Here is a 22,713-nt window from a genome sequence, read left to right on the forward strand (position 1 = left end):
ACTTTTCATGGAGAGACACCCCCACCCCTGAGGCATGAAGAGGAAGGAGCTGCCTCACGGTAAGAGCCCAGGACACCCCTGTCCTTGCTGACCTCGGCCCCCAGGCCTCCCTGGGCGCTCCTGGCTGCGCCTGGCACTCTCTCTCCCAGGCCCAGGCCCAGTGCTACCCTGGTCTGGGCAGAGGCCGCGCGAGGGTGGTTCCTCCCAGTGGTGGCCATGGCGGGTCTCCAGCCACAGAATTGGGGTCAGAGCAGCTTCCTCCCATCAGAGGAAGCCACTCCTTTCTAGGCTTTTCCAAGCCGGTGAGCTGACCGAGCGGGAGGCTTGACGGGACCAAGTCTTTGTCAGGGTCTGCGCCCCGCTCCCCGGGGTGCTCTCAGTGGGTCAGGCCAGAGGGTCCTGCGTCCCGCCAGAAAGGCTTGTAGCTACAAACAGGCCTGGCCCCAAACGCAAGGACTTCTCTCCCCAACGCTCCCTGCACTGTTTCTTCCCCGAGTGACATCCGGTTCCAGCTGGGTATGCTTTCTCCTTCCCTTCCCTGCACCTGCCCCACGGCCGCCTCTTACCTGGAGCCCTGCCCCTGGGAATGGCAGGGTCTCAGGAGTCAGCAGGGACGGTGACTGGGCCTGACAGGTGCCGGGGGCCTGGGTGGCAGAGTCTGGCCCTCGTGCTGCAGCTCCCCTTCGTGCTGGCAGGTCCATGTGAGGGTCCACTGGCTGTCCCTCTGGCCTCTACTTTGATTGTGACATCACCATCCTGCCAGAGAACCCCAGGGAAGGAAGTGGGCCCTGGGCAAGAGTTCCAGATACGTCCACAGGTGGCGGGTGGCTGGCTGGCTGGGGGAGGGAGACATGCCTGGCTTCATGTCCAAGGGGCTCCTCGGCCTTGACTGCCTGCACCCCTGGGTGGTGGCGGCCCTCGCAGGCAGGAGGAAGCGTGGGGACAGGTGCTCTTCACCCGCCCTCTGACCCGCTCAGTCCTCAGTTCTGGGCTGGGGCCCAGCGTGGACCTGTGATCCCCAAGCCTGGTCTCCGCCACTTCCCAGTGCTCCAGCAAACGTGCCCTGGCAGTTTTCTGGTAAGGAGCTCATTTCTCACTTACGCGAGGGAAGCCTGAGCTCTTCCAGCGGCAGGACTGGGGGAAAGAGGAACCCGCGGGGCCGAGGCCGTCCTGAAAAACTTCCAGGGGGACGCGGACCCAGAGTAATCAAAGCCGGGGGAGCCCTCACTTAGCTGGCATTGCTGTGTGCCAGGCCCCCAGCTCCGCACGTGACAAGCACGATGGCATTTGATCCCCGTAACAATGCTAGAAAGGAGGTGTCCTTGTCCCCGTGGCCCGATCCACCCAGATCATCGCTTCTGGATAAGGGAGCCTGGACCGCTTGGCCTGTCTAATGTTTAATGAGACCCACTGGGAGGCAGCGGTTCTGATCCGCTTGTAACTATTTTCTAGGTGATTTAAATGAGGCCCTGGGGGCTGCAGGAGGGGAGTCCTTGGGGCCTGTGGCTGAGCAAGTGGTTCCGAGGTGGGGTTGCCAAATAAGATAGAAGATGGCCAGTTCCAGTTTAATTTCTCATAAACAATGCTATTTAAACATACAAGTATGCCCTAAATATTGCACGGGGCTCTTCTGGGCGCTCCTCACTCTGACTGGTATGTGGGAGCTGGGGTGGGGTTGGGAGTCGCGGCTTCATGTCCCAGCTGAGCCTCAGACCTGTCTGGGAGGTGGTGCTGTGGGAGCAGGAGACAGGGACTGCCCCCGGAGACTGACACCGGTGTGCGCTTTCACTGTCATCTTTTTTTTTTAAGCTTTGTAAGAAATATATTTTTATTGGTTTCAGAGAGGAAGGAAGAGGGAGAGATAGAAACATCAACGATGAGGGCAAATCATTGACCGGCTGCCTCCTGCATGCCCCCCTACTGGGGATCGAGCCTGCAACCCAGACATGTGCCCTGACCGGAAATTGAACTGTGACCTCCTGGTTCATAAGTCAATGCTCAACTACTGAACCATGCCAGCCAGGCTCAAGTATTGTCTTTGTGGAGCATCAGTGTTTCCTCTGCAAGACAAGAGTGGATACGAGGATGTGGCGCTATAGGAGTGGTTGCTTTGCACATGTCTTGGGCAATGGGGGTTAGTGTTCCATTTTCCTAGGAGGCTGTAGGGGCTCCCAGGCGGGGGTGGGGTTGGGGAGGGGAGCACTGAGTGGATGATTGGAATTCCCTTTCTGACCAGGCTGGCGTCCGTCCCCGGGGCCTGGCAGCCCCGAGCCGCTCCTTGATGGCTCATGTGACCCCAGACACTTGCAGTAGCTGTGCAGCCACCAGCAGAGTGGGAGCAGTTGTGGGGCAGTCGGCCTCTCCTCCCGGTCCTAGAGAGTTGCAGGAGGCGGCACAGGGGTTGTGGTGGCACCAGAATGGGGATGGGCTAGTGGGAGTACCTGGGTCAGGTGAGCCTGGAAGTAGGCAGTGGGAGGGAAGGGGTGGGGGGAAGGGTGGAGAGCGGGAAAGGACCTCCCTCGGGCCCAGAGGACTTGGTGCTATTGGCTTTCCTACCCATGGGATGGCTACTCCTACCCCAGTGCATGGCTTGCTTGGGGGCGAGGGCAGGGGGAACATACCTGAGTCTGTAGCCCTTGGTGCTGGGGGTGGTGGTGGTGGTGGTACACAGGTAGGTGGAGGGTTGGAGGAACAGAGTCCAGAGATGTTTTTCCAAAGAGGTCAAGAAACCTCTTTGCAAAAAAAAAAAAAAAAAAAAAAAAAAAGGAATATTTTTCCAATGATTCGGAAGCGATATGCCAGATCAAGCTGGCCACGTGGGCCTGGGTTTTCTGTGGCTTTGTGCTTGTGTGTGCTTAGATGTGAACATGTTGGCTGTGCAATGCATGCTTGCGTATCTGGCATGCATGCCAGTCCTGTGAAATGTGTCAGTGAGCAGGCTTGGAATGTTTGTGCAGGCCAGAAAATCTGGGTGCTGCCCTTTACCTATCTCAGGGTGGGGGGTCTGGGAGTGCCTGCAGGTGTGTGGTTATGTGTGTGTGGGGGGGTGTTGGCAGCGTCCAGGGTAGACGTTACAGAGTAGATTCTGGAGGGAGCAGTTTCTAGACAGGTCCTGTGTAGCTAGCTCCTGCTCTGTTTCCCGGGTCCCCTGCACCCTGGTTTCTTCAAAACCCCTCCCTCCCTCCCTCCCATCACGGACTCGGCCCCACACTGGGTTTCTGAAAGGGAACAGTGCCATCTGGTGGAGGCTGAGGCTGTGCCAGGAACCCGTGAGCTGGACCCTGTGTTCAGGACCCCAGCCAGTGTGGAAGTCAGCACCGCACTAGCTAAACCATGGACAGAGAAAGGAAATCTAAGGCCTGAACACTCCATTCTTATGCATTTGGGTTTAGGGCCCAGGGAGATATGGCAAGAAAGTCAGTGGAAGGCGTGCTGGTGGACAGGCCTAGGAAAGTTACAACTCCAGCCCCTGGACCCATGAACCTGGGCCCCCTTCCTTGGGCACCTCTCTGCGCGCAGACTTCTCCCCTGTATTGGTGGCTAACTGTATCTATCTGCGGGGTGGTAGTGAAGGTTACACGAAAAAGTGTTGGTAGAACACTTGGCTCACAGCTAAGCCTGCTGTAAAGTCAAAGGAAAGGACAGTGGCCCCTATGGATACAGGCCAAGTTCCAGCAGCTCAGAGAAGAGAGCTGTGTGTCCTGGGAGGCGAGAGGGAAGCAGAGAGGAGATACGGCTGTGGCACTGCCACCCCACATTCTAGAATTTTGTGCTTGAGCAGCTGCTCCAAGTTGCACACTTAAGTAAAGGAGGGAGGCCTCTTTTCTGGAAAGAAGGGAATGGGGTGCAGTGGAGGATGGAATCAAGAGACTCCCCTCCCCCGTCTCCCGCCCCCCGCCCCCCCAAAAAGAGACCCAGCAATCAGGCTAGCTTCTTTGTTGTTGTTTTTGATTTTTTTTGTGTGTGATAAATATTTATTGATTCCACAGACTAGGCCTTGATCAGAAAGACAGAAAGACAAAGAAAAACCAGAGCCTTCTGTTTAGGGGTGCTGTGATTTCTGATGTGCTTGTGGGAAGTATTTTCTTAGATCCTGTTATGTTAATAATGGTGCAAATGGCAGAATGAAACAAAAGCTCTGCCCGGTCACAGGAAGGTCCTGAGAAGGAAGCAAGCGCTTAGACAGCTGGCTGCGCTGGGCTCGAGTACCTCCTCCTTTTTCGCTTCCGCCTTCTGAAGCAGCCAATCAGTACACGGCAGTTCGCGTTAAGCCTAAAACTACAAATCCCAGAAGTCAATGCGTACGGGCCGAGTGCTCATGCGCCAATTAAGACGGAAGGGCCCGGGCCCTAGAAGCGGAACTTCATTTCCCAGGCGGCTGCGGAGTCCGACCCGGTCCCGCCGGCTCGCGCGCCTCCCGCCTCCCTCTGGCGAGCCTCGCGCCAAGTCGGGAGGCGCGCGCGCGCGCGCACGAAGCACGTAGCGCGCCAGTGACGCATAATATGTGGGCCGCTCCTGAGCCTGGGTCGCGCTGTGTGTGTGTGAGGGAGAGTGCGGGACCTGAGGCGGTGTGTGTGAACTGTGGCCGCTGGCCGGGTCGCGGGGGAGCGGCGGAGCCGCCCGGGAAGGTGAGTGGGTTGGGGAGGAGGACAGGTCTCCGGGAGAAGCGCGAGGAGATGGGGCGCGTGGCCCGGCGGGCGGGAGAGTGGGCGCCGGGCTGGGGGAGGGGCGGCACCTGCCTGGGCCGCCGGCGGGAAGGGGGCGGGCCGGGCCGCCGGGGAGGCTGGGCCCCGGGCCTGACAGGACTTTTCCTCCTCCAGGTTCTGGGCTCGGGGGCGGGGCCTCCACGTTCTCCCTCGCGTCCGCGAAAGAGGCTCCGCGAGCGTAACTCTTCCGCCCTGAGTGGAGGGTAGGGGTGTGCCCGTCCCTGCCTATCGCAGGGGCGCCCCCTCATTCCCCTGGTCATCTTTTCCCTCCCCACCACCCAGTCTCCGTTCCGTACGGGCTGGGGGGCTCCATCTTCCCCGCTGTACGGCGGCCCCCTTCCCACACTGTCTCCGCCTCTAGCTCCAGTCACCTGGGCGGGCTTTCCCCTCCCTCGGCCGGGAGCTTCCTCCCCCGGCGCCCGCCCGGCGGGGCGGAGCCTTCCGGGCACTCCTCCCACCCCCGGCGGAGGCGAGCGGTGGGCCGAGAGGTGCGCGTCCTGCGGCGGGAGCCGGACCCCGGTCCCCGGACCCCGGCGTGCGGGCCGCGCTGCCCGGGAACCCGTTTCCGTGGGTTACGGTCGTGTCCAGCCGGGCGTCGCCGGCGTTGGCTTGGCGCCGTCTTCTCTGAGTGTTAGCGCTCGGGTTTCGCGTTCGGTGAAGGAGTTCTGGAGCCTCAATGGGAGCCCCGAGTGCCTGTCCACACCACGTTGTGTTTCCCCCCGTTTTGGGGGAGGCCTTTTAATGAGGCTGCCTGTGTCCATTGTGCCAGCGGCGTCTTTCTGCTCTGAACGCTCTGTTAACGTGGAGGGCGAGGTTGATTGGCGGTGCCGTCCTGTAATTTTCCGGTTTGCTGGAGTTTACCTTTATGGTTTATATAAGCTTGTATGTTCAGCCTCTTTAAGGAATCGATCTGCCTGATGCTGTCGAGATTTGGGTTTTATGTGTTTGGCTGTTGAGCTAAAAGAGACTTGGGGTGGTGAACACACAATACGATATACAGAGGATATATATTACAGAATTGTACACCTGAACCCACACCTGTATACTTTTATTGACAACGTCGCCCCAATAAATACAATAAAAACAGTTTTCTTTTAAAAGGAGCTAATAGAATTTGGGGACTATGTAGGAAGTCATTTTATGCCCAGAATCTCTGGGGCAGTGGCAGAGCACAGTGTTGAACAAAATCCACCTTTTGTTCAGTTGTTAAGTTTAATAGAGGAGGAATCTGGTGAAATGAACCACATGTTAAAGCTTAGCTTGAAGTGATTGAAGTTGGTTTATTACTAATTTTCTTATTTTTTTTTAAAGGAGATGGTCATGGACAAGTAATAGAAAATTGTTATAGTGATTTCATATCTCATACTAATTATTGCATAAGTTTTACTTGAACTTCCAAAACTCGGATTTTTTCCTTTTTTTTTTAAATAAAGAAGAATGCTTTTAAATGTTTGTTTCAGGTTTGTAACCTTATGGGGTCTTTTCTTAAGGTGGACCTTATTTTAAGCTTTGGGCAATTTTGCTAATAGGCCATTTAGTATTGTGTATTAGAATAGGAGAGATTTTATGATTCAATTAAAAAGTTACAAAATAGCCCTGACTGATGTTTCTCAGTGGTTGGAGTGCAGGAAGGGTCTTAGGTTTGGTTCCCTGCAAGGGCATGTATCTGGGTTGCAGGTTCGATTCCTGGCCCAGGTGGGGTGCATGTGGGAGGCAACCAATCCGTGTTCTCCGCCCCCCCCCCCCCAACAAAAACAGAAAGAAGTTACAAATTACTTGAAAAATGAAAAATCTTTCTCTTACCTTTATCCCTTAGAAGGTCAGTTACCTGTAACAAAAGTAATAGCTTCTCTGTTTCTTGTGTATTCCTCCAGGGATATTTTATTTTAGGGATACACATGCTCTTTGCTTTTCTCACTAGACAATATATTTGAGAGTTGGTCCAAATTAGGAAAGAAAATACTTATTAATTTTTCCAACTTTTTTTTTTTAAATATATTTTATTGATTTTTTACAGAGAGGAAGGGAGAGAGATAGAGAGTTAGAAACATTGATGAGAGAGAAATATCAATCAGCTGCCTCCAGCACACCTCCTACTGGGGATGTGCCCGCAACCCAGGTACATGCCCCTGACCGGAACCGAACCTGGGACCCTTCAGTCCGCAGGCCGACGCTCTATCCACTGAGCCAAACCGGTTAGGGCTTTCCAACTTTTTATTGTGAAAAATTTCAAACATTAAAAAGCTGAAAGAATAGCAAAATGAACACTTGTTTATCCATCCAGATTCAATATTTTGCCGTATTTTCTCTACGTATGGGTCTGGTGTATATTTACATTGTGGAACTATTTGAAAATGACTTGCAGACATACCATCCCTAAATACTTTGGCAGCCATCCTTTAAGGATAAGGACATTCTACACATTTTTGTAGGACTTTATATTATTCCTTGGGTGGACAGTATTATCACTTAATCCTCACAACAATATTTTCCATTTTGTAGATAAGGAAATTGCAACTTGGAGAACTTAACTTTATCAATATCTCCCAATTATGCCTGTAGAGTTGGGATTGAATGCTTGAAATCCTTTTCTACCAAGTAACTATTGATTAGTTTTGAGGATCTCATTTATCGTCTGTAAAAGAGGGGAGTGTGGTGTGAAAATTCAGGAAATCGCAAGAGAATTACTTAGCTAAATGTCTGCTTCATACTAATATTCAGCAATTGGTAACTATTGTATCACTATTGGACAGGCCATAAATTCTATACCACTTAAAGAACTCATTTTATTTATTTATTTTTAAAATATATTTTTATTGAGTTTTTACAGAGAGGAAGGGAGAGGGATAGAGAGTTCGAAACATCAATGAGAGAGAAACATCGATCAGCTGCCTCTTGGGGATGTGCCCGCAACCAAGGTACATGCCCTTGACCGGAATCGAACCTGGGATTCTTCAGTCTGCAGGCCGGCGCTCTATCGACTGAGCCAAATGGGTTAGGGCTAAAGAACTCATTTTAAAACATGGTGAATTGAGAATAAAAATAAAAGAAAATCAAAGAAGAAAACAAAACAAAACATGGTGAATTGAATAAGGTACCTTGCACTGTCTTGTACTTAACAAGATGTGTATAATATATTTTGGTTTTATTTTTATTTTATTTTATTTTTTAAAAATATATTTTATTGATTTTTTTTACAGAGAGGAAGGGAGAGGGATAGAGAGTTAGAAACATCGATGAGAGAGAAACATCGATCAGCTGCCTCCTGCACATCTCCCACTGGGGACGTGCCTGCAACCCAGGTACATGCCCCTGACCGGAATCGAACCTGGCACCCCTCAGTCCACAGGCCGACGCTCTATCCACTGAGCCAAACTGGTTTTGGCTATTTTTCTTTTTTTTATAGAGAGAGTGGAAGGGAGGGGTAGAGACAGAGAGAAACATAGATGTGAGAGAGACATCGACTGGTTGCCTCCCATACGCACCCTAACCAAGGCCAGAGATCCAGCCTGCAAGTTGACCGGAATTGAACCCAGGACCCTTCAGTCCGCAGGCCAATGCTCTATCCACTAAGTCAAACAAACATTCTACAAACTCGCCACTGGCCGTGAGTTTGACATGCTTGGGTTAGGGCATCTATATATTTAAAAGGCTAAGTGACCAACTGTCCATCTGTCTGACCATCCATCTGACTGACTGGCCAGTACATATGATGTGCACTGGTAATCCTATATAAAAAAAACCCTAATATGCAAATAGACCGAATGGCAGAATGACCGGTTGCTATGACACACACTGACCACCAGGGGGCAGACACTCAACGCAGGAGCTGCTCCCTGGTGGTCAGTGCGCTCAGCCAGAAGCCAGCTGCAGGTGGGCGGTAAGGAGCGAGGGGTCCTGGACTACGAGAGCCCTGGACTATGAGAGGGATGTCTGTAAGATGCCTGGGGATTGGGCCTAAGCTGGCAGACAGATATCCCCCAAGGGGTCCCAGACTGCAAGAGGGTGCAGGCCGGGCTGAGGGGACCCCCCCCCCCAAGTGCATGAATTTTGTGCACCAGGTCTCAAGTTTAAAAATAAAAACACGGTGAATTGAATAAGGTACCTTGCACTGTCTTGTACTTAACAAGATGTGTATAATATATTTTGGTTTTATTTTTTTTTATAGAGAGAGTGGAAGGGAGGGGTAGAGACAGAGAGAAACATAGATGTGAGAGAGACATTGACTGGTTGCCTCCCACACGCACCCTAACCAAGGCCAGAGATCAAGCCTGCAAGTTGACCGGAATTGAACCCAGGACCCTTCAGTCCGCAGGCCAATGCTCTATCCACTAAGTCAGAGATTCTACAAACTCGCCACTGGCCGCGAGTTTGACATGCTCAGCCAGAAGCCAGCTGCAGGTGGGCGGTAAGGAGTGAGGGGTCCTGGACTGCGAGAGCCCCGGATTATGAGAGGGATGTCTGTAGGATGCCTGGGGATCGGGCTTAAGCTGGCAGACAGATGTCCCCCAAGGGATCCCAGACTGCAAGAGGGTGCAGGCCGGGCTGAGGGGACCCCCCCCAAGTGCATGAATTTTGTGCAGCAGGTCTCAAGTTTAAACATAAATGTTAACTTGCGCACGCGCGATACATATAAAGCGCTCACTGGTGCCAGTCGCCAACAGCACGTGTGTGCACGAATCTGCACTGGGCCACTAGTATAATATATTTTGTATTATTAGTCTTTCATTGATAGTAAAATGAATTATTGGTGTTGTTACTTTAGTTTATTATAAGTTTATAATTTCCCTGGGCAAGTGATTATTTCCAAAGTTACAACTATTCTGTCATAATTAATCAAAAGTTTGAAAATGATACCAGAAGTATGTGTTTAAATTGAACTCTACAATTTTAGTATTTTAATGGCTTTGAGTTGACCTTTGTTAGAGGTAGTATTTTTTTTTAAACTTTGCCTTTATGTGCTCCATTAGGCTGACAGCTTGTTTTCCAAAAGGTATTCTCTTATAGAACTTTTTTTTAATTAAAAAGATTATAAAATTCATATACTATAAATTAACTATTACCAATGTTAAAGTGCATATAATTCAGTGACATTTAGTATATTGAGTGTTGTGCAGCCATCACCTCTTTTTTTTTTTTTTTTTTACCTCTTTTAGTTTCAGGATATTTTCATCATTCCCCAAAGAAACCCTATATATACACATTAAGGAGTCATTTCCTGTTTCCTCCATCCCCAACCCTCTGGCAACCACTAGGCAACTTTCTGTAGATTGACCTCTTCTGAATGTTTCATATAAATAGAATCATACAGTATGTGACCTTTTGTGTCTGGCGTCTTTCATTTAGCATATTGTTTTCAGGATTCATCTGTAGCTATAACATGTATCAGTACTTCATTCCGTTCTGTGGCTGAATAATAATGCATTTTGTGGATATAACCACATTTTGTCTATCCATTCACTCATTGGTGGACATCTGCAGTTGGTTCCACCTTTTTGCTTAGTGAATATGCTGCTTTGAACATTTATGCACAATTATTTGAATATCTATTTTCAGTTTGTTTTGGGTATATGCATTGGACAGGAATTGCTGGGTCATATGGTAATTCTATGTTTAACATTTGTTTAATTTTTATTTTTAAAATTTATTTGATTTTAGAGAGGAAGGGAGGGGAGAAAGAGAGCAAGAAACATCGATTTGTTATGCCCTGACTGGGAATTTTTTTTAAGTGGAGTAACTTTAAAAAAAAATTTTTTTTATTTTATTATTTTATTTTATTTTAGAGAGGAAGGGAGAGGGAGAGAGGGGTAGAAACATGAATGATGAGAGAGAATCATTGATTGGCTGCCTCCTGCACGCCCCCTACTGGGGACTGAGCCCGCAACCCGGGCATGTGCCCTTGACTGTAATCAAATCCAGGACCATTCAGTCCACGGGCTGACGCTTTATCCACTGAGCCAAACCAGCTAGGGCTTGAATGGGAATTGAACCATGATCTTCTGGTTGAAAGGTTGACACTCAAACACTGAGCTACATTGGCCAGGCTGAAAGTGTTTTATTAATTTCATATTTGTATTGTTTATTGCTAGTATATAGCATTACAACTAATGTTTGTGTATTGACAGTGTACCCTGTAGCTGTGCTTTGCCAATTTGCTTGCTTAATAGTTTTTTGGTGTATTCTTCTAGGAAATTCTTTATATAGGAAGTAGGATGATATAATTTGCGAAGAAAGATAATTTTACTTTTTCTTTTCTTGGATGCCTTTTTTTCCCCCTTGATTAATTGATCTGGCTAGAACTCCAGTACAATGTTTAATGTAAGTGGTGAAAGTGGGCTTCCTTGTCTTGTTTCTGATTTTAGAGGGAAAGCTTTCAGTATTTCAGCATTGAGTATAATGCTAGCTGTAGGTTTTTAAAAAATGCCTTTTACCATATGAGGAAATTCTCTTCTGTTCCCAGTTTATTGTTTTGTGTGGTTTTTTGTTTTTATCACAAAAGGGTGTTGGATTTTGTCTCGTGCTTTTTCTGTATCAATCATATGATCATTTTTTCCCCCTCCATTCTGTTAATGTGTGTGTATTAATTGGTTTTCATATATAAAGTCACCCTTGCATTTTTGGGAGAAATCCCACTTGGTTATGGTATGTAATGCTCTTTATATGCTGCTGTATTTAGCTTGCTAATATTTTGTTGAGGATTTTTGCATTTATTTTCATGAAGTATATTGGTCTTTAGTTTTCTTGTGATGGTTTATCTTTTTTGGTTTGGGGTGATGCTGGCTTTGTGGAATAAATTAGGAAAAAATGGTGTCTCCTGTTCTATTTTTTGGAAAGGATTTAAAGGTTGATGTTATTCTGTAAATGTTTGGTTAAATTTTTGGTCCACCCAACCCCCTTGGCAAGTACTTCTCAAGATTGTCAAGGTCATGAAAAAACAAGGAAAGACTCAAAAACTGACAGACCAGAGGACACTGTGGACACAACAACTAAATGCCAGTGTGGTACACTGGATGAGATCTTGGAACAGAAAAGACATGAATGGAAAAACTGGAGAAATACGAATCATGCCTGGAGTTTTCTTATTTTTTTTTTATTTTATTTTTTATTTTATTGATTTTTCACAGAGAGGAAGGGAGAGAGACAGAGAGCCAGAAACATCGATGAGAGAGAAACATCGATCAGCTGCCTCCTGCACATCTCCCACTGGGGATGTGCCCGCAACCCAGGCACATGCCCTTGGCCGGAATCAAACCTGGGACCCCTCAGTCCGCAGGCCGACGCTCTATCCACTGAGCCAAACCGGTTTCGGCTCATGCCTGGAGTTTAGTTAGTAGCAATGTACCAACGTTGGGTTTCTTAATTTTTGACACTGTACCACTATAAGATAGGATGGTAACATTAGAGGAAACCGAACTGGGTGAGGCGTATATAGGAATTCTATCTTTGCAACTTTTCTGTAAAGGTAAAATTTCAAGAAATTTATTTTTAAAAATGCATATATAGTTAGTAATTACAGTAAAAAATACAGCCTGGGTTTTCTTTTTTTTTAAAAAAAATATATTCTATTGATTTTTTACAGAGAGGAAGGGAGAGGGATAGAGAGTTAGAAACATCGATGAGAGAGAAACATCGATCAGCTTCCTCCTGCAAATCTCCTACTGGGGATGTGCCCGCAACCCAGGTACATGCCCTTGACCAGAATCGAACGTGGGACCTTTCAGTCCACAGGCCGACGCTCTATCCACTGAGCCAAACTGGTTTCGGCAGCCTGGGTTTTCTTAAGGTCAGAAGTCTATTTGTTGGTCATACCTGCGGCATTTCTTTTGTAACTTTTAATTTAATTTTAATCTTTTTGTTTTTGGAAATACTTGTTCTTTTTTGTAATTATGAGTAACCCAGGTGACATGAATCACTACTACTAGAACTGTCTCTACATTATTAAAATGCAAATGTTTGCATTTTAGATACTTTTACATACTTCTTTTGGTCTTATGGTGGATATCTTTAGAAAAGTGAACAGTAATCCTAGATCAGCTAGTAATCCCTTTCTGGTGTGTGAAACTTTTTACAAAACGGTTGCTCTATCAGTGAAAATAACACATTTTGCATGGCAGGAGCTGACATTTTGAACCTAAAACTACCTTGCCAATAAGTCGATCTATAAACCATCTAAACATTTGGGTCTCATTCCCGTTTGGAGCCTCTTGTAAACCTCTCTGCCCAGTGTAGGTATGTCTCATGCAGCTTCTCCAAGGCCTGTCTCAGCTCAACCCAGCAGCCTCCTTCCAGGAAATTGCCTGTGAGAAAGGTTAGGAAACGCGAAGGACAAATGGGCTTATAATACTCCTTCCCAGCTTTCATGTTGGTAATGATATCCACTTTGTTAAGACTTAAATGTTGTTTATCTTTCATAGAACTTTCCCTGAAGACTTAAAAAAGAGCAAAACATTTTGGGGAGTTGCTTTTGCTACATTTTGTATTTTATTTTATTTATTTATTTATTTATTTATTTATTTATTTATGTGTTTAAATATATTTTTATTGATTTTAGAGAGGAAAGGGGGGGAGAGAGAGAAGAGAAAGAAAGAGAGAATCATCTATCGACTGCCTCCTGCATGCCCCCTACTGAGGCTTGAGAACGGCATTGAACCCAGGACCGTTCAGTCTGCAGGCTGACGCTCTATCCACTGAGCCAAACCAGCTAGGACTACATTTTGTATTTTAAAAAATGTAGTCTCAAAGTCTACACCTGGGATCATTTATGTATGGAATGTAGGTATATACACTTTTAAGGCGTGAAAGGGGCCATAGCTTTTGTCTGATTCTCAAAGGAGTTTCCTGATCCTAGAAGGTTTAAGAATCATGATTTCAATCCGTTTCTCCATCTAATTTGTCGTTAAGTGAGCTGAGGCTGAGAGAGGTGACGACTTCCTCATCATGACTTGAGTGATTATCGAGGCTCCCAATCCCAGGTTTCTCACTGTATCACAATTAAAAATTTTCTAAAGGGTTAACATTTTCATGCTTTTAATTACTTTCTATGCTTGTTTATTCCTTTTCCTTCCTCTCATTTTCCTTTTTGTAGGAAGTATGTCAGGTTTATTTGTCTTTATTATTATTTTTTGCTTCCTTAGGCCCAGCCATGACTACGGTAGCAGTACATGTGGACTCGAAAGCTGAGCTCACTACCCTGCTGGAGCAGTGGGAAAAGGAACATGGCAGTGGGCAGGACATGGTACCTATTCTTACCAGGTATGGACAATTAATTTAAAAAAAATTACTTTTTAAAGAAGGAAAACTTGTAGATAGTATAGGAACATTTCACCTTCACTGTGAATTCTAAATCCATTTATTTCCCTTTCAAAACTAGTCTTTATCTCCTTACTTCTTGAAGCTCTTTACATTCCTTTTTTTAAAAATTTAATTAAAAAATTTATCTTTATTGTTGAAAGTATTATAGATGTTCCCCCCTTTTTTTCCCCATTGACCCCCTCCATTCTACACCTGCCCCTTCCACACCTTCACCACACTATTGTCTGTGTCCATAGGTTATACATATATGCATATAAATTCCCTGGTTAATCTCTCCCCCCCTCCCATCCCTTCTTAAGTTTCTTACCTTTCCTTTCAGGCCCTTTGTTCTCATTCTCCTCTGTAAGTTGTTCTGTCTGTGTGTTTTGTTTTTTTTTTCTTCTTCCTGTTAACTGATTTCAGAAAGGAAGGGAGAGGGGGAGAGAGATAGAAACATCAGTGATGAGACAGAATCACTGATCGGCTGCCTCTTGCACGCCCCACACTGGGGTTTGAACCTCCTGGTTCATAGGTTGATGCTCAACCACTGAGCCACGCCAGTCGGGCTCTTCTGCCTGTGTTTTAAGTCCAGGGCTTTGTTTGTGGTTTTCTTTTCCATTCACCCTAAGTATTCTCCAGAGATAGTTTCATCTCCGTCCATGATTTAAAACATTATTCCTATGTTAACTTTCAAATCTCTATTTTACTTCAGACCCTTCATTTTAAAATTTCAGATACATTTCTCAGCTGTTTGTTTCACACATCTTTACCTGTCTATTGCACAGACACCTAAAACATGTCATGTCCAAAATAGAGCTTATAGCCTTCATCCTCCCTCCCTCCTGTTCACAGCTTCTTCCATGCCTTGGTGTAAGTGGTTTTAAACTGAACAACTGAAAACCATCCTCTTTTGTGTATTCCTCTACCAGCACAATTTAGTCATCAAGCTCTGAGGAGTCTGCTTCCTCCTCTGCACCGTCCCGTCACTGTTTTCTTCATTAGGTATCAGCTGGTTCTTGCCTGGCCCGTTAGGCAGCGTGTATTATCCCTTTGTCTCCAGCTCACCCTCTTCGAATACATCCTCCCCTTTGCTGAAAGATGCATCTTTCCATACACAAATCTGATTGTCATACCACTATTCCTGATTCTTCCCTGGTTCCTGTTTTCCTACAGAATGAAATAGAAACTTTTTATTTTCTAAATTGATTTCAGAGAGCGAGAGGAAGAGGAAGGGGGGTAAAGGGAGAGAGAGAGAAACATTGATTTGATGTTCCACTTATTTATGCAGTCATTGGTTGATTCTTACATGTGCGCTACCAGAGATCAAAGCTGCAACTTGGCATATTGGGACGATGCTCTAACCAATTGAGCTAACCGCCAGGGCTAAAATGTAAACTTTTTAGAGTGGTTTATGAGGCCGCTTACATTCGGCCCCACCTCCTTTTTCTGCCTCAGAGTGCTGGTTTCCTTCAGCAAGGAGCAGTACTGTATTTTCTGATGCCTGTTGTGTTGGAACTACGCTCTAATCAACTGAGCCACCTGGCCAGGGCCAATGATCTATTTTTTAGGGATAAAGAAAACTGATCTCATAGCCGAAACCGGTTTGGCTCAGTGGATAGAGCGTCGGCCTGCGGACTGAAAGGTCCCAGGTTCGATTCCGGTCAAGGGCATGTACCGGGGTTGCGGGCATATCCCCAGTAGGAGATGTGCAGGAGGCAGCTGATCGATGTTTCTCTCTCATCGATGTTTCTAACTCTCTATCTCTCTCCCTTCCTCTCTGTAAAAAATCAATAAAATATATTTAAAAAAAAAAAGAAAAAAAAAAAAAGAAAACTGATCTTATGAAAGTGTAAACAGATAAATGCATTTGTTCATAACTGCTCTGATACATGGGGAACATGTGAAAGTACAGGTTTGTGTTTTTTTTTTAGTACAGGTTTTTTTTAAGGACAATTGTTGACTGGTGGAAAGGGGGTTTAATTTGTAGAGGCATTGGCGATTAAGAACTAATCACAAGATACTTGAAATGCAGCCAAAGTGAATTAAAGGATCTAAGGATTGTGCAGTTATATGTGGATTATTGATGTAAACGAAAGAAGAGAATCATAAATGGGGATCATGTTAGCAGTGGATTCACTCAATTGCTCTAAAAATTTTATCAACTGCACATACTCAACAAAAATACTCAAATGTTTTATTTTCAAGGCTCTTTCACATTTATCGTTTTTGACCATCATTGTCACTATGCTAAGTTATTCAGCAATGCAAAACCTAAAATAGAGGGTCCTGTCTTCAAGGTGCTAACCTTCTGGGAAGCAACTAATGGATAAGAAACAATGCAGAATAGTACAAAATCCCATATAATAAAAGGCTAATATGCAGATTGTCCCTTTGACTGGGAGTCGATTGGGAGTTCAACTGGGAGTTCGACCAGGGGGCTGGCCTGATTGGCCCCGATTGGCCCCCATTGGGGTAGGCCAGCGGGACCCCACCCCACCCATGCACGAATTTGTGCACTGGGCCTCTAGTAATATGCATATAATGAAGTGCTAAATCTGGCGGTATTGTTCATAAATATTGTGGAGGTGATGAGAATGAAAGAACTTGAATGAGTCAGCTTCTTTTATTCACTCAACAAATATTTGAAGACCTTTTGTGTGTCAGAACTCAATGAGACACTTCTCTGAATCTCAACTTCCTCATTTGCTACTAAAAGTATCACTGAGAGTTACATTGTTAAAAGAAAGCCATCCTCAGAGCTACTTGGGAAAGCCTGCATAGCCAGACAGTGGAAAACAAGGTTAGAATCCTGGTTTTACTCCAATTCCAGTGGGCTTTCCAGTCCACGATGAGGGAAAGTTTCCTTGGAAAAGGGATTTGAAAGATGGTAGAATACAGCTCGATGAAAAGCAGAGAAATAGGTTTTCTAGAAAATGTGAAAAATGTGACTGAAAAAGGCTTTGAGGAGAGAAGGGCCTGGGGCACATTTTGTAGCAGCGAGGAAATGGGCCCCACCAGAGTGGAGGGTGAATAGGAGGCTGGAATGGGAAATTGTATGGTGTGAAATCCTAAAAAGATCTTCAAGGTTAGAGGGCAGTTTAAGGGACAGGATGAATTCAAAGTGTAGTGTACTTTAATAGGGGCAACTTCCACCCCCTCCAAATTGTGGGTCTGTTAGTTCACTGGATTTTGAAGTCCCTTCATGTTTTTTTCACCCGCTCCTCAGTGGCCGCAGGTTTGGGTATTTGGTATATTCCATGAGAGCAATGAGCCCTGGCTGGGTAGATTGGTTGGTTAGAGCGTTGTCCAGGTACGCCAAGGTTGCAGGTTCTATTTCAGGTCAGGGCACATGCAAGGAGCAACCAACGAATGCATAAATAAGAGGAACAAATCGATGTTCCCTCCCTCCCTCCCTCTCTCTCCCCCGTCCTCTCTTTAAAATCAATACATAAAAATTTTTTAAAAAAAGAAGCAGCAGCCCTAGCTGGTTTGGCTCAATGGAAAGAGCGTCGGTCTGCGGACTGAAGGGTCCCAGGTTCGATTCCGGCCAAGGGCACATGCTGGGTTGTGGGCTCGATCCCCCAGTAGGGGGCGTGCAGGAGGCAGCCGATCAATGATTCTCTCTCATCATTGATATTTCTATCTCTCCCTCTCCCTTCTTCTCTAAAATCAATAAAATATATTTAAAAAAAAAAAAGAGAAGAAGAAGCAGGCAATGAATTACAGGTCTACTTAATCTTTTATTGACCACTACTTTTTTATGATCTTTTGGCACTTTTCCTAAGAAAAATGTACTGCTGTTTATAACTTTAATTGATTTGATTATTTATGTTATTTTATTTATTATATCAAGCCTTTGACTTGATTCTGTAAAAAGGGCCTGGCATTGGGCCAAGCTGTGTGAGCTTAATCCACATTATTGAAATATTACTTATATATTGTAAAGTACTTTGCTTGATGGATTTTTTTACTTGTAAAACTATCACCCAGATCAAGTTACAGAACTTGCGTAGCACCTCCAGAAGGCTCCCTCCTGCCCTATGCCAGTCAGTATCTACCTTAGGTTGTTTTCTGTGTATTTGATTCTCTCTTTTTAAAAAAATTATATTTTTATTGATTTCAGAGAGGAAGGGACAGGGAGAGAGAGAGATAGAAACATCAGTGATAAGAGAGAATCATTGATTGGCTGCCTCCTACACACCCGCTGTGGGGATCAAGCCCGCAACCCAGGCATGTGTCCTTGCCTGGAATTGAACCCGGGACCTTTCAGTCTGTAGGCTGACGCTCTATCCACCGAGCCAAATCGGCCAGGGCTGATTCTCATTGTTAATAGTAACAACACCTAAATAGCTCTCACATATCAGGCTTTGTTCTAAGTAGAGTACATATATTAACTTAAGTCTCAAGGAATAGGTACTGTTACCATCATTTTACAGATGAGGCACAGATAGGTTAAGTAGTTGGACACACAGTTAATGGAAGGTTTGAACCCTGGTGATCTGGCTCCAGAATCCATGTTTTTAATTTCTGCTATGCTATATTGCTTAGTTTCAACTGGAGATTCTAGTAGGTCTTATGTAATTTTACATATATTTTGTGTAATTGCCTTTTGTGGCAAAGATAATTTTCAGTTTAGAGGGAAAGGTAGAAAAAGTAGAAATAATTCTGTGGCTTGATGGGGAAAAACATACTAGAGTGGGTAAGAATTTTTGCAGGGAGCTTAACCCTAAGACTAGGAAGTATGGTTTTGTGGAAATGAAACATATAGGAGAGTTTGAGTTAGGACAGCATCTAGATATTGGAGGGTGGGACAGCCTTGTATTTGATTGTCATTATAATAGATTACAATGTCAGTCTTGCTTAGGGTTCTCTTGCCCTAGCCCAGCCGTGGGCAAACTACGGTCTGCGGGCCGGATCCGGCCCGTTTGAAATGAATAAAACTAAAAAAAAAAGACCGTACCCTTTTATGTAATGATGTTTACTTTGAATTTATATTAGTTCACACAAACACTCCATCCATGCTTTTGTCCCGGCCCTCCGGTCCAGTTTAAGAACCCATTGTGGCCCTCGAGTCAAAAAGTTTGCCCACCCCTGCCCTAGCCTGTTTGATTCAATGTATAGAGCGTCGGCCTACAGACTGGAGGGTCGCGGGTTTGATTCTGGTCAAGGGCACATGCCCAGGTTGTGGGCTTGATCCCCAGTAAGGGGCGTGCAGGAGGCAGCCAATCAATGATTCTCTCTCTTGCTCCCTCTACTTTCCTCTCTGAAATCAATAAAAATATATTTAAAAAAAAGTTTAAAAGTGATTTTTCTTGTTTCAAAAAGAATGCATGGATACAAAGGGACTCTCTCTTTTGCTCACTCTTGCTCTCCCACTATCCTTCTCTCTTTCTCTCTCATCCTCCCTCTCCCTCTCTCTCTCTCTCTCTCAAATTGATATAAGATTAAAAAAAATTCTGTGAAAGTAGCCAGATATAAAAAGAGTGTATGGATTCCGTTTATATGAAACTGTGGAATAGGCAAAACGACTCTATAGTGAGAGAGAGAAGGTGAGTGGCTGCTTGGGTGCATGGGTGAGAGCTTATGTGGGGGAAGAATGTTGTAGGCCAGTGATGGCGAACCTATGACACCCGTGTCAGAGGTGACACGCGAACTCATTTTTTTGGTTGATTTTTCTTTGGTAAATGGCATTTAAATATATAAAATAAATATCAAAAATATAAATCTTTGTTTTACTATGGTTGCAAAGATAAAAAAACTTCTGTATGTGACACGGCACCAGAGTTAAGTTAGAGTTTTTCAAAATGCTGACACGCCGAGCTCAAAAGGTTCGCCATCACTGTTGTAGGCTGAGGCAACAGCACAAAGAAAGGCCCTGAAGCAGTAATCAACTTGGACTCTGAAAATCAGAGAAGGCCATGTTACTGCAGCTTAGTGAAAGAGGGATGGAGAGAAGTGGTCAGATGCAGACAGAATCTGTATTATTCTAAGCCATGCTAGTACTTGGGTTTAACTCAGTTATTGTGGTAAGTCATTGGAAGTTGGAGGATGCATTGTCGGGTCAAGCATTGAAGCAAAAAAGCAAGGAGACCAGTGCAAGCAGTCCAGGCAGTTGATGATGGTGGTCTGGACAAGGATCGGAATGGTCAAGATTTGGAGAAATAATTGAAGTCAAGAGATATTTTGAAGGTAGGGCTAACAGGAATTGTGAGGGATGAGGAAAAAAACGAGGGTTTTAATGATGACTCCTAGGTTTTTGGCTTCTGAGGGGATAACAGTGCTATTTTTTGAGACTGGAAAGGGGAGAGGAATGATTTAGGGAGTAGAAATTGTTTTATAAGATTGTTGTTTAGATCTGTTTATCAGAAAAATACCTTTTCTTTTTTCTTTCTTTTTTTAAAATATATTTTATTGATTTTTTTACAGAGAGGAAGGGAGAGAGATAGAGAGTTAGAAACATCGATGAGAGAGAAACATCGATCAGCTGCCTCCTGCACATCTCCCACTGGGGATATGCCCGCAACCCAGGTACATGCCCTTGACCAGAACCGAACCTGGGACCCTTCAGTCCGCAGGCCGGCGCTCTATCCACTGAGCCAAACCGGTTTTGGCAGAAAAATACCTTTTCTTAACTTTTTGCTTTTATTTACACTTTGACTATTGACTATTGTAGGTGGTGGCACATGTTTTTATATGCTTGTCCAGAGTTGACCCTGTCTTCCCTTTGTGCTAGGATGTCTGAATTGATTGAAAAAGAAACTGAAGAATATCGTAAGGGGGATCCAGACCCATTTGATGATCGACATCCTGGTGAGACCTGTGTTCTAAACGTGGCTTTAATTTTCTTACAAAAGAAAATTGCTTAATAGAAAATATTTTCCAATTGAAATCGCATATTTCATGCTAAGTTTTAAGACCTAATATTTGTTAAAATATTGTTCAAGGTGGGAGCAGTGAGGAAAAATAAATTTCTGGAGAAATTGAAAAAATTTGTAATATTTACACATCAAATAAATGTAGGTATACCTTATTGACTCATTTGGTATGATTACAAAGACTTAAAAAGAGAAAACTATTTTCTCTTTCTGACTTTTAAACACAAAGGTGTCTGTGCCTTTACCTCTCTAACAATGCTAATGTTTCTTTTACTGATGGGGAACGGGGTTGAGAACGCACTCAGTGCCTTGCTTTCGTTATGAAGTTGATACTTGGAGCCTTGAATAATAAACAGCCTTCTTGATGTCTGCTTTAGTGTTTGGACAGCTACAATATGCCCTGACACAATTTGGTTTTATTTTGGGCTGATTTAATTAGAGTCATGACAACCTAGTCTGCTTTGGCATGGAATTTGATTTGCTATATGGAACTTGAGACGCTATTTCATGTTCTCTCTAAGGTAGATGACCAGTGGGCAAAGCTTAAGTCTTGTAGGGGCCTACACTGCACTAAACCTTCTCGCTCAAGAGCCAGACCTTTGTGGAGAGAGGAGTCTGAAATTTAGAATATGGAGAGATAGTGAAAATGAATGGGAGTTAGAAAAATAAGAACATTATATATCCACCTGAATGTTGCAGGGTTTATTTCTATTTCTTAGACATTTGTTCTCAAATGTAAGTAAGTTAGGCATTTCACATTGAGTGTCCAGTTGTTTATGGGTGTTCCCTGCTGCCCTGTCCTAGACATCCCCACTTGTGACTTCAGAGGACTTATTTACCTGTTTAACCCACATTTTTAGTAAGGCAATCGGAGTATGAAATATAAAAATGAATGTGAGCCAAAACCGGTTTGGCTCAGTGGATAGAGCGTTGGTAAGGGTCCACTGCGGACTGAAGGGTCCCGGGTTCGATTCCGGTCAAGGGCATGTACCTGGGTTGCGGGCACATCCCCAGTGGGGGATGTGCAGGAGGCGGCTGATCGATGTTTCTCTCTCATCGATGTTTCTGACTCTCTATCTCTCTCCCTTCCTCTCTGTAAAAAATCAATAAAATATATTAAAAAAAAAAAAAGAATGTGAAATAAGAATTTTAGTTAATGTATGGCATTATGAAAAGAACTAAAAAGAGAGATAATCATGCTTAGTGATACTGCCTTAGAAAGGATGAAATAGTAATGAGATAGAAGGGAGAGACAGAAAGATAAGCTTTTTTTTCAGTAGAAATGTAAAGACAATTTTTTCCTCCCTACCTCTCATGTTAAGCAATATTTGTCATTAACCATAATTTCTATTAATAAATATAATGGTCTTAGTTCCATCATTTCTAAACATAGAAAGTTGGTAATCCGAGGTCCTCATTTGTTTTTATGATACTAGTCTCTAACTTCTCTTTTTTGTGAATTAGTTTGGGATACTAATTACAGCTTGGGCAAAACTTCATATCAGCAACTTACATCTTTTTTCATCCTTTGACTAAATTTTTCACTCTAATGTTTTGAAAAGAAAGCTAAAGATAGATAGTATCTGTTTTTAAAACAAACCTCTCCCACTGTTAACCGATTATTTTACTTTTAGGCCGTGTGTTGAGTAGATTTTAGGTTCTTTGTCTCCTTTCTTTCTCCAGGGGCTCAGAATTCAAAGCCAAGGTTATAGTATCTTTAGAGGTGATGATTGCTTAGTGTGATTCCCACACCCACCCCCAGCCCCGGATGTCTGCAGTTTTGAGGACACATCCCTGCTTCTGTGTTCTTGTAGTTGAAAGGGGGACTGGACTTGAAGCCT

The 22,713-nt window shown here is 44.7% G+C and overlaps 1 protein-coding gene across 1 annotated transcript in view; it reads left to right on the plus strand.

Annotated features, from left to right (window-relative positions):
• The first annotated feature begins 4,398 nt into the window (after window positions 1–4,398).
• Window positions 4,399–22,713, plus strand: part of DCAF1 (DDB1 and CUL4 associated factor 1) — a 54,502-nt gene continuing 36,187 nt past the window's right edge. The window contains exons 1-3 of the mRNA XM_059664633.1: window positions 4,399–4,628; window positions 13,841–13,958; window positions 20,731–20,807. Coding sequence (XP_059520616.1) covers window positions 13,849–13,958; window positions 20,731–20,807 — 187 coding nt within the window. The 5' untranslated portion in view covers window positions 4,399–4,628; window positions 13,841–13,848. The remainder of the gene's footprint in view (window positions 4,629–13,840; window positions 13,959–20,730; window positions 20,808–22,713) is intronic.

The sequence above is a fragment of the Myotis daubentonii genome, chromosome 14, assembly GCF_963259705.1.
Source record: "Myotis daubentonii chromosome 14, mMyoDau2.1, whole genome shotgun sequence".
NCBI lineage: Eukaryota > Metazoa > Chordata > Mammalia > Chiroptera > Vespertilionidae > Myotis > Myotis daubentonii.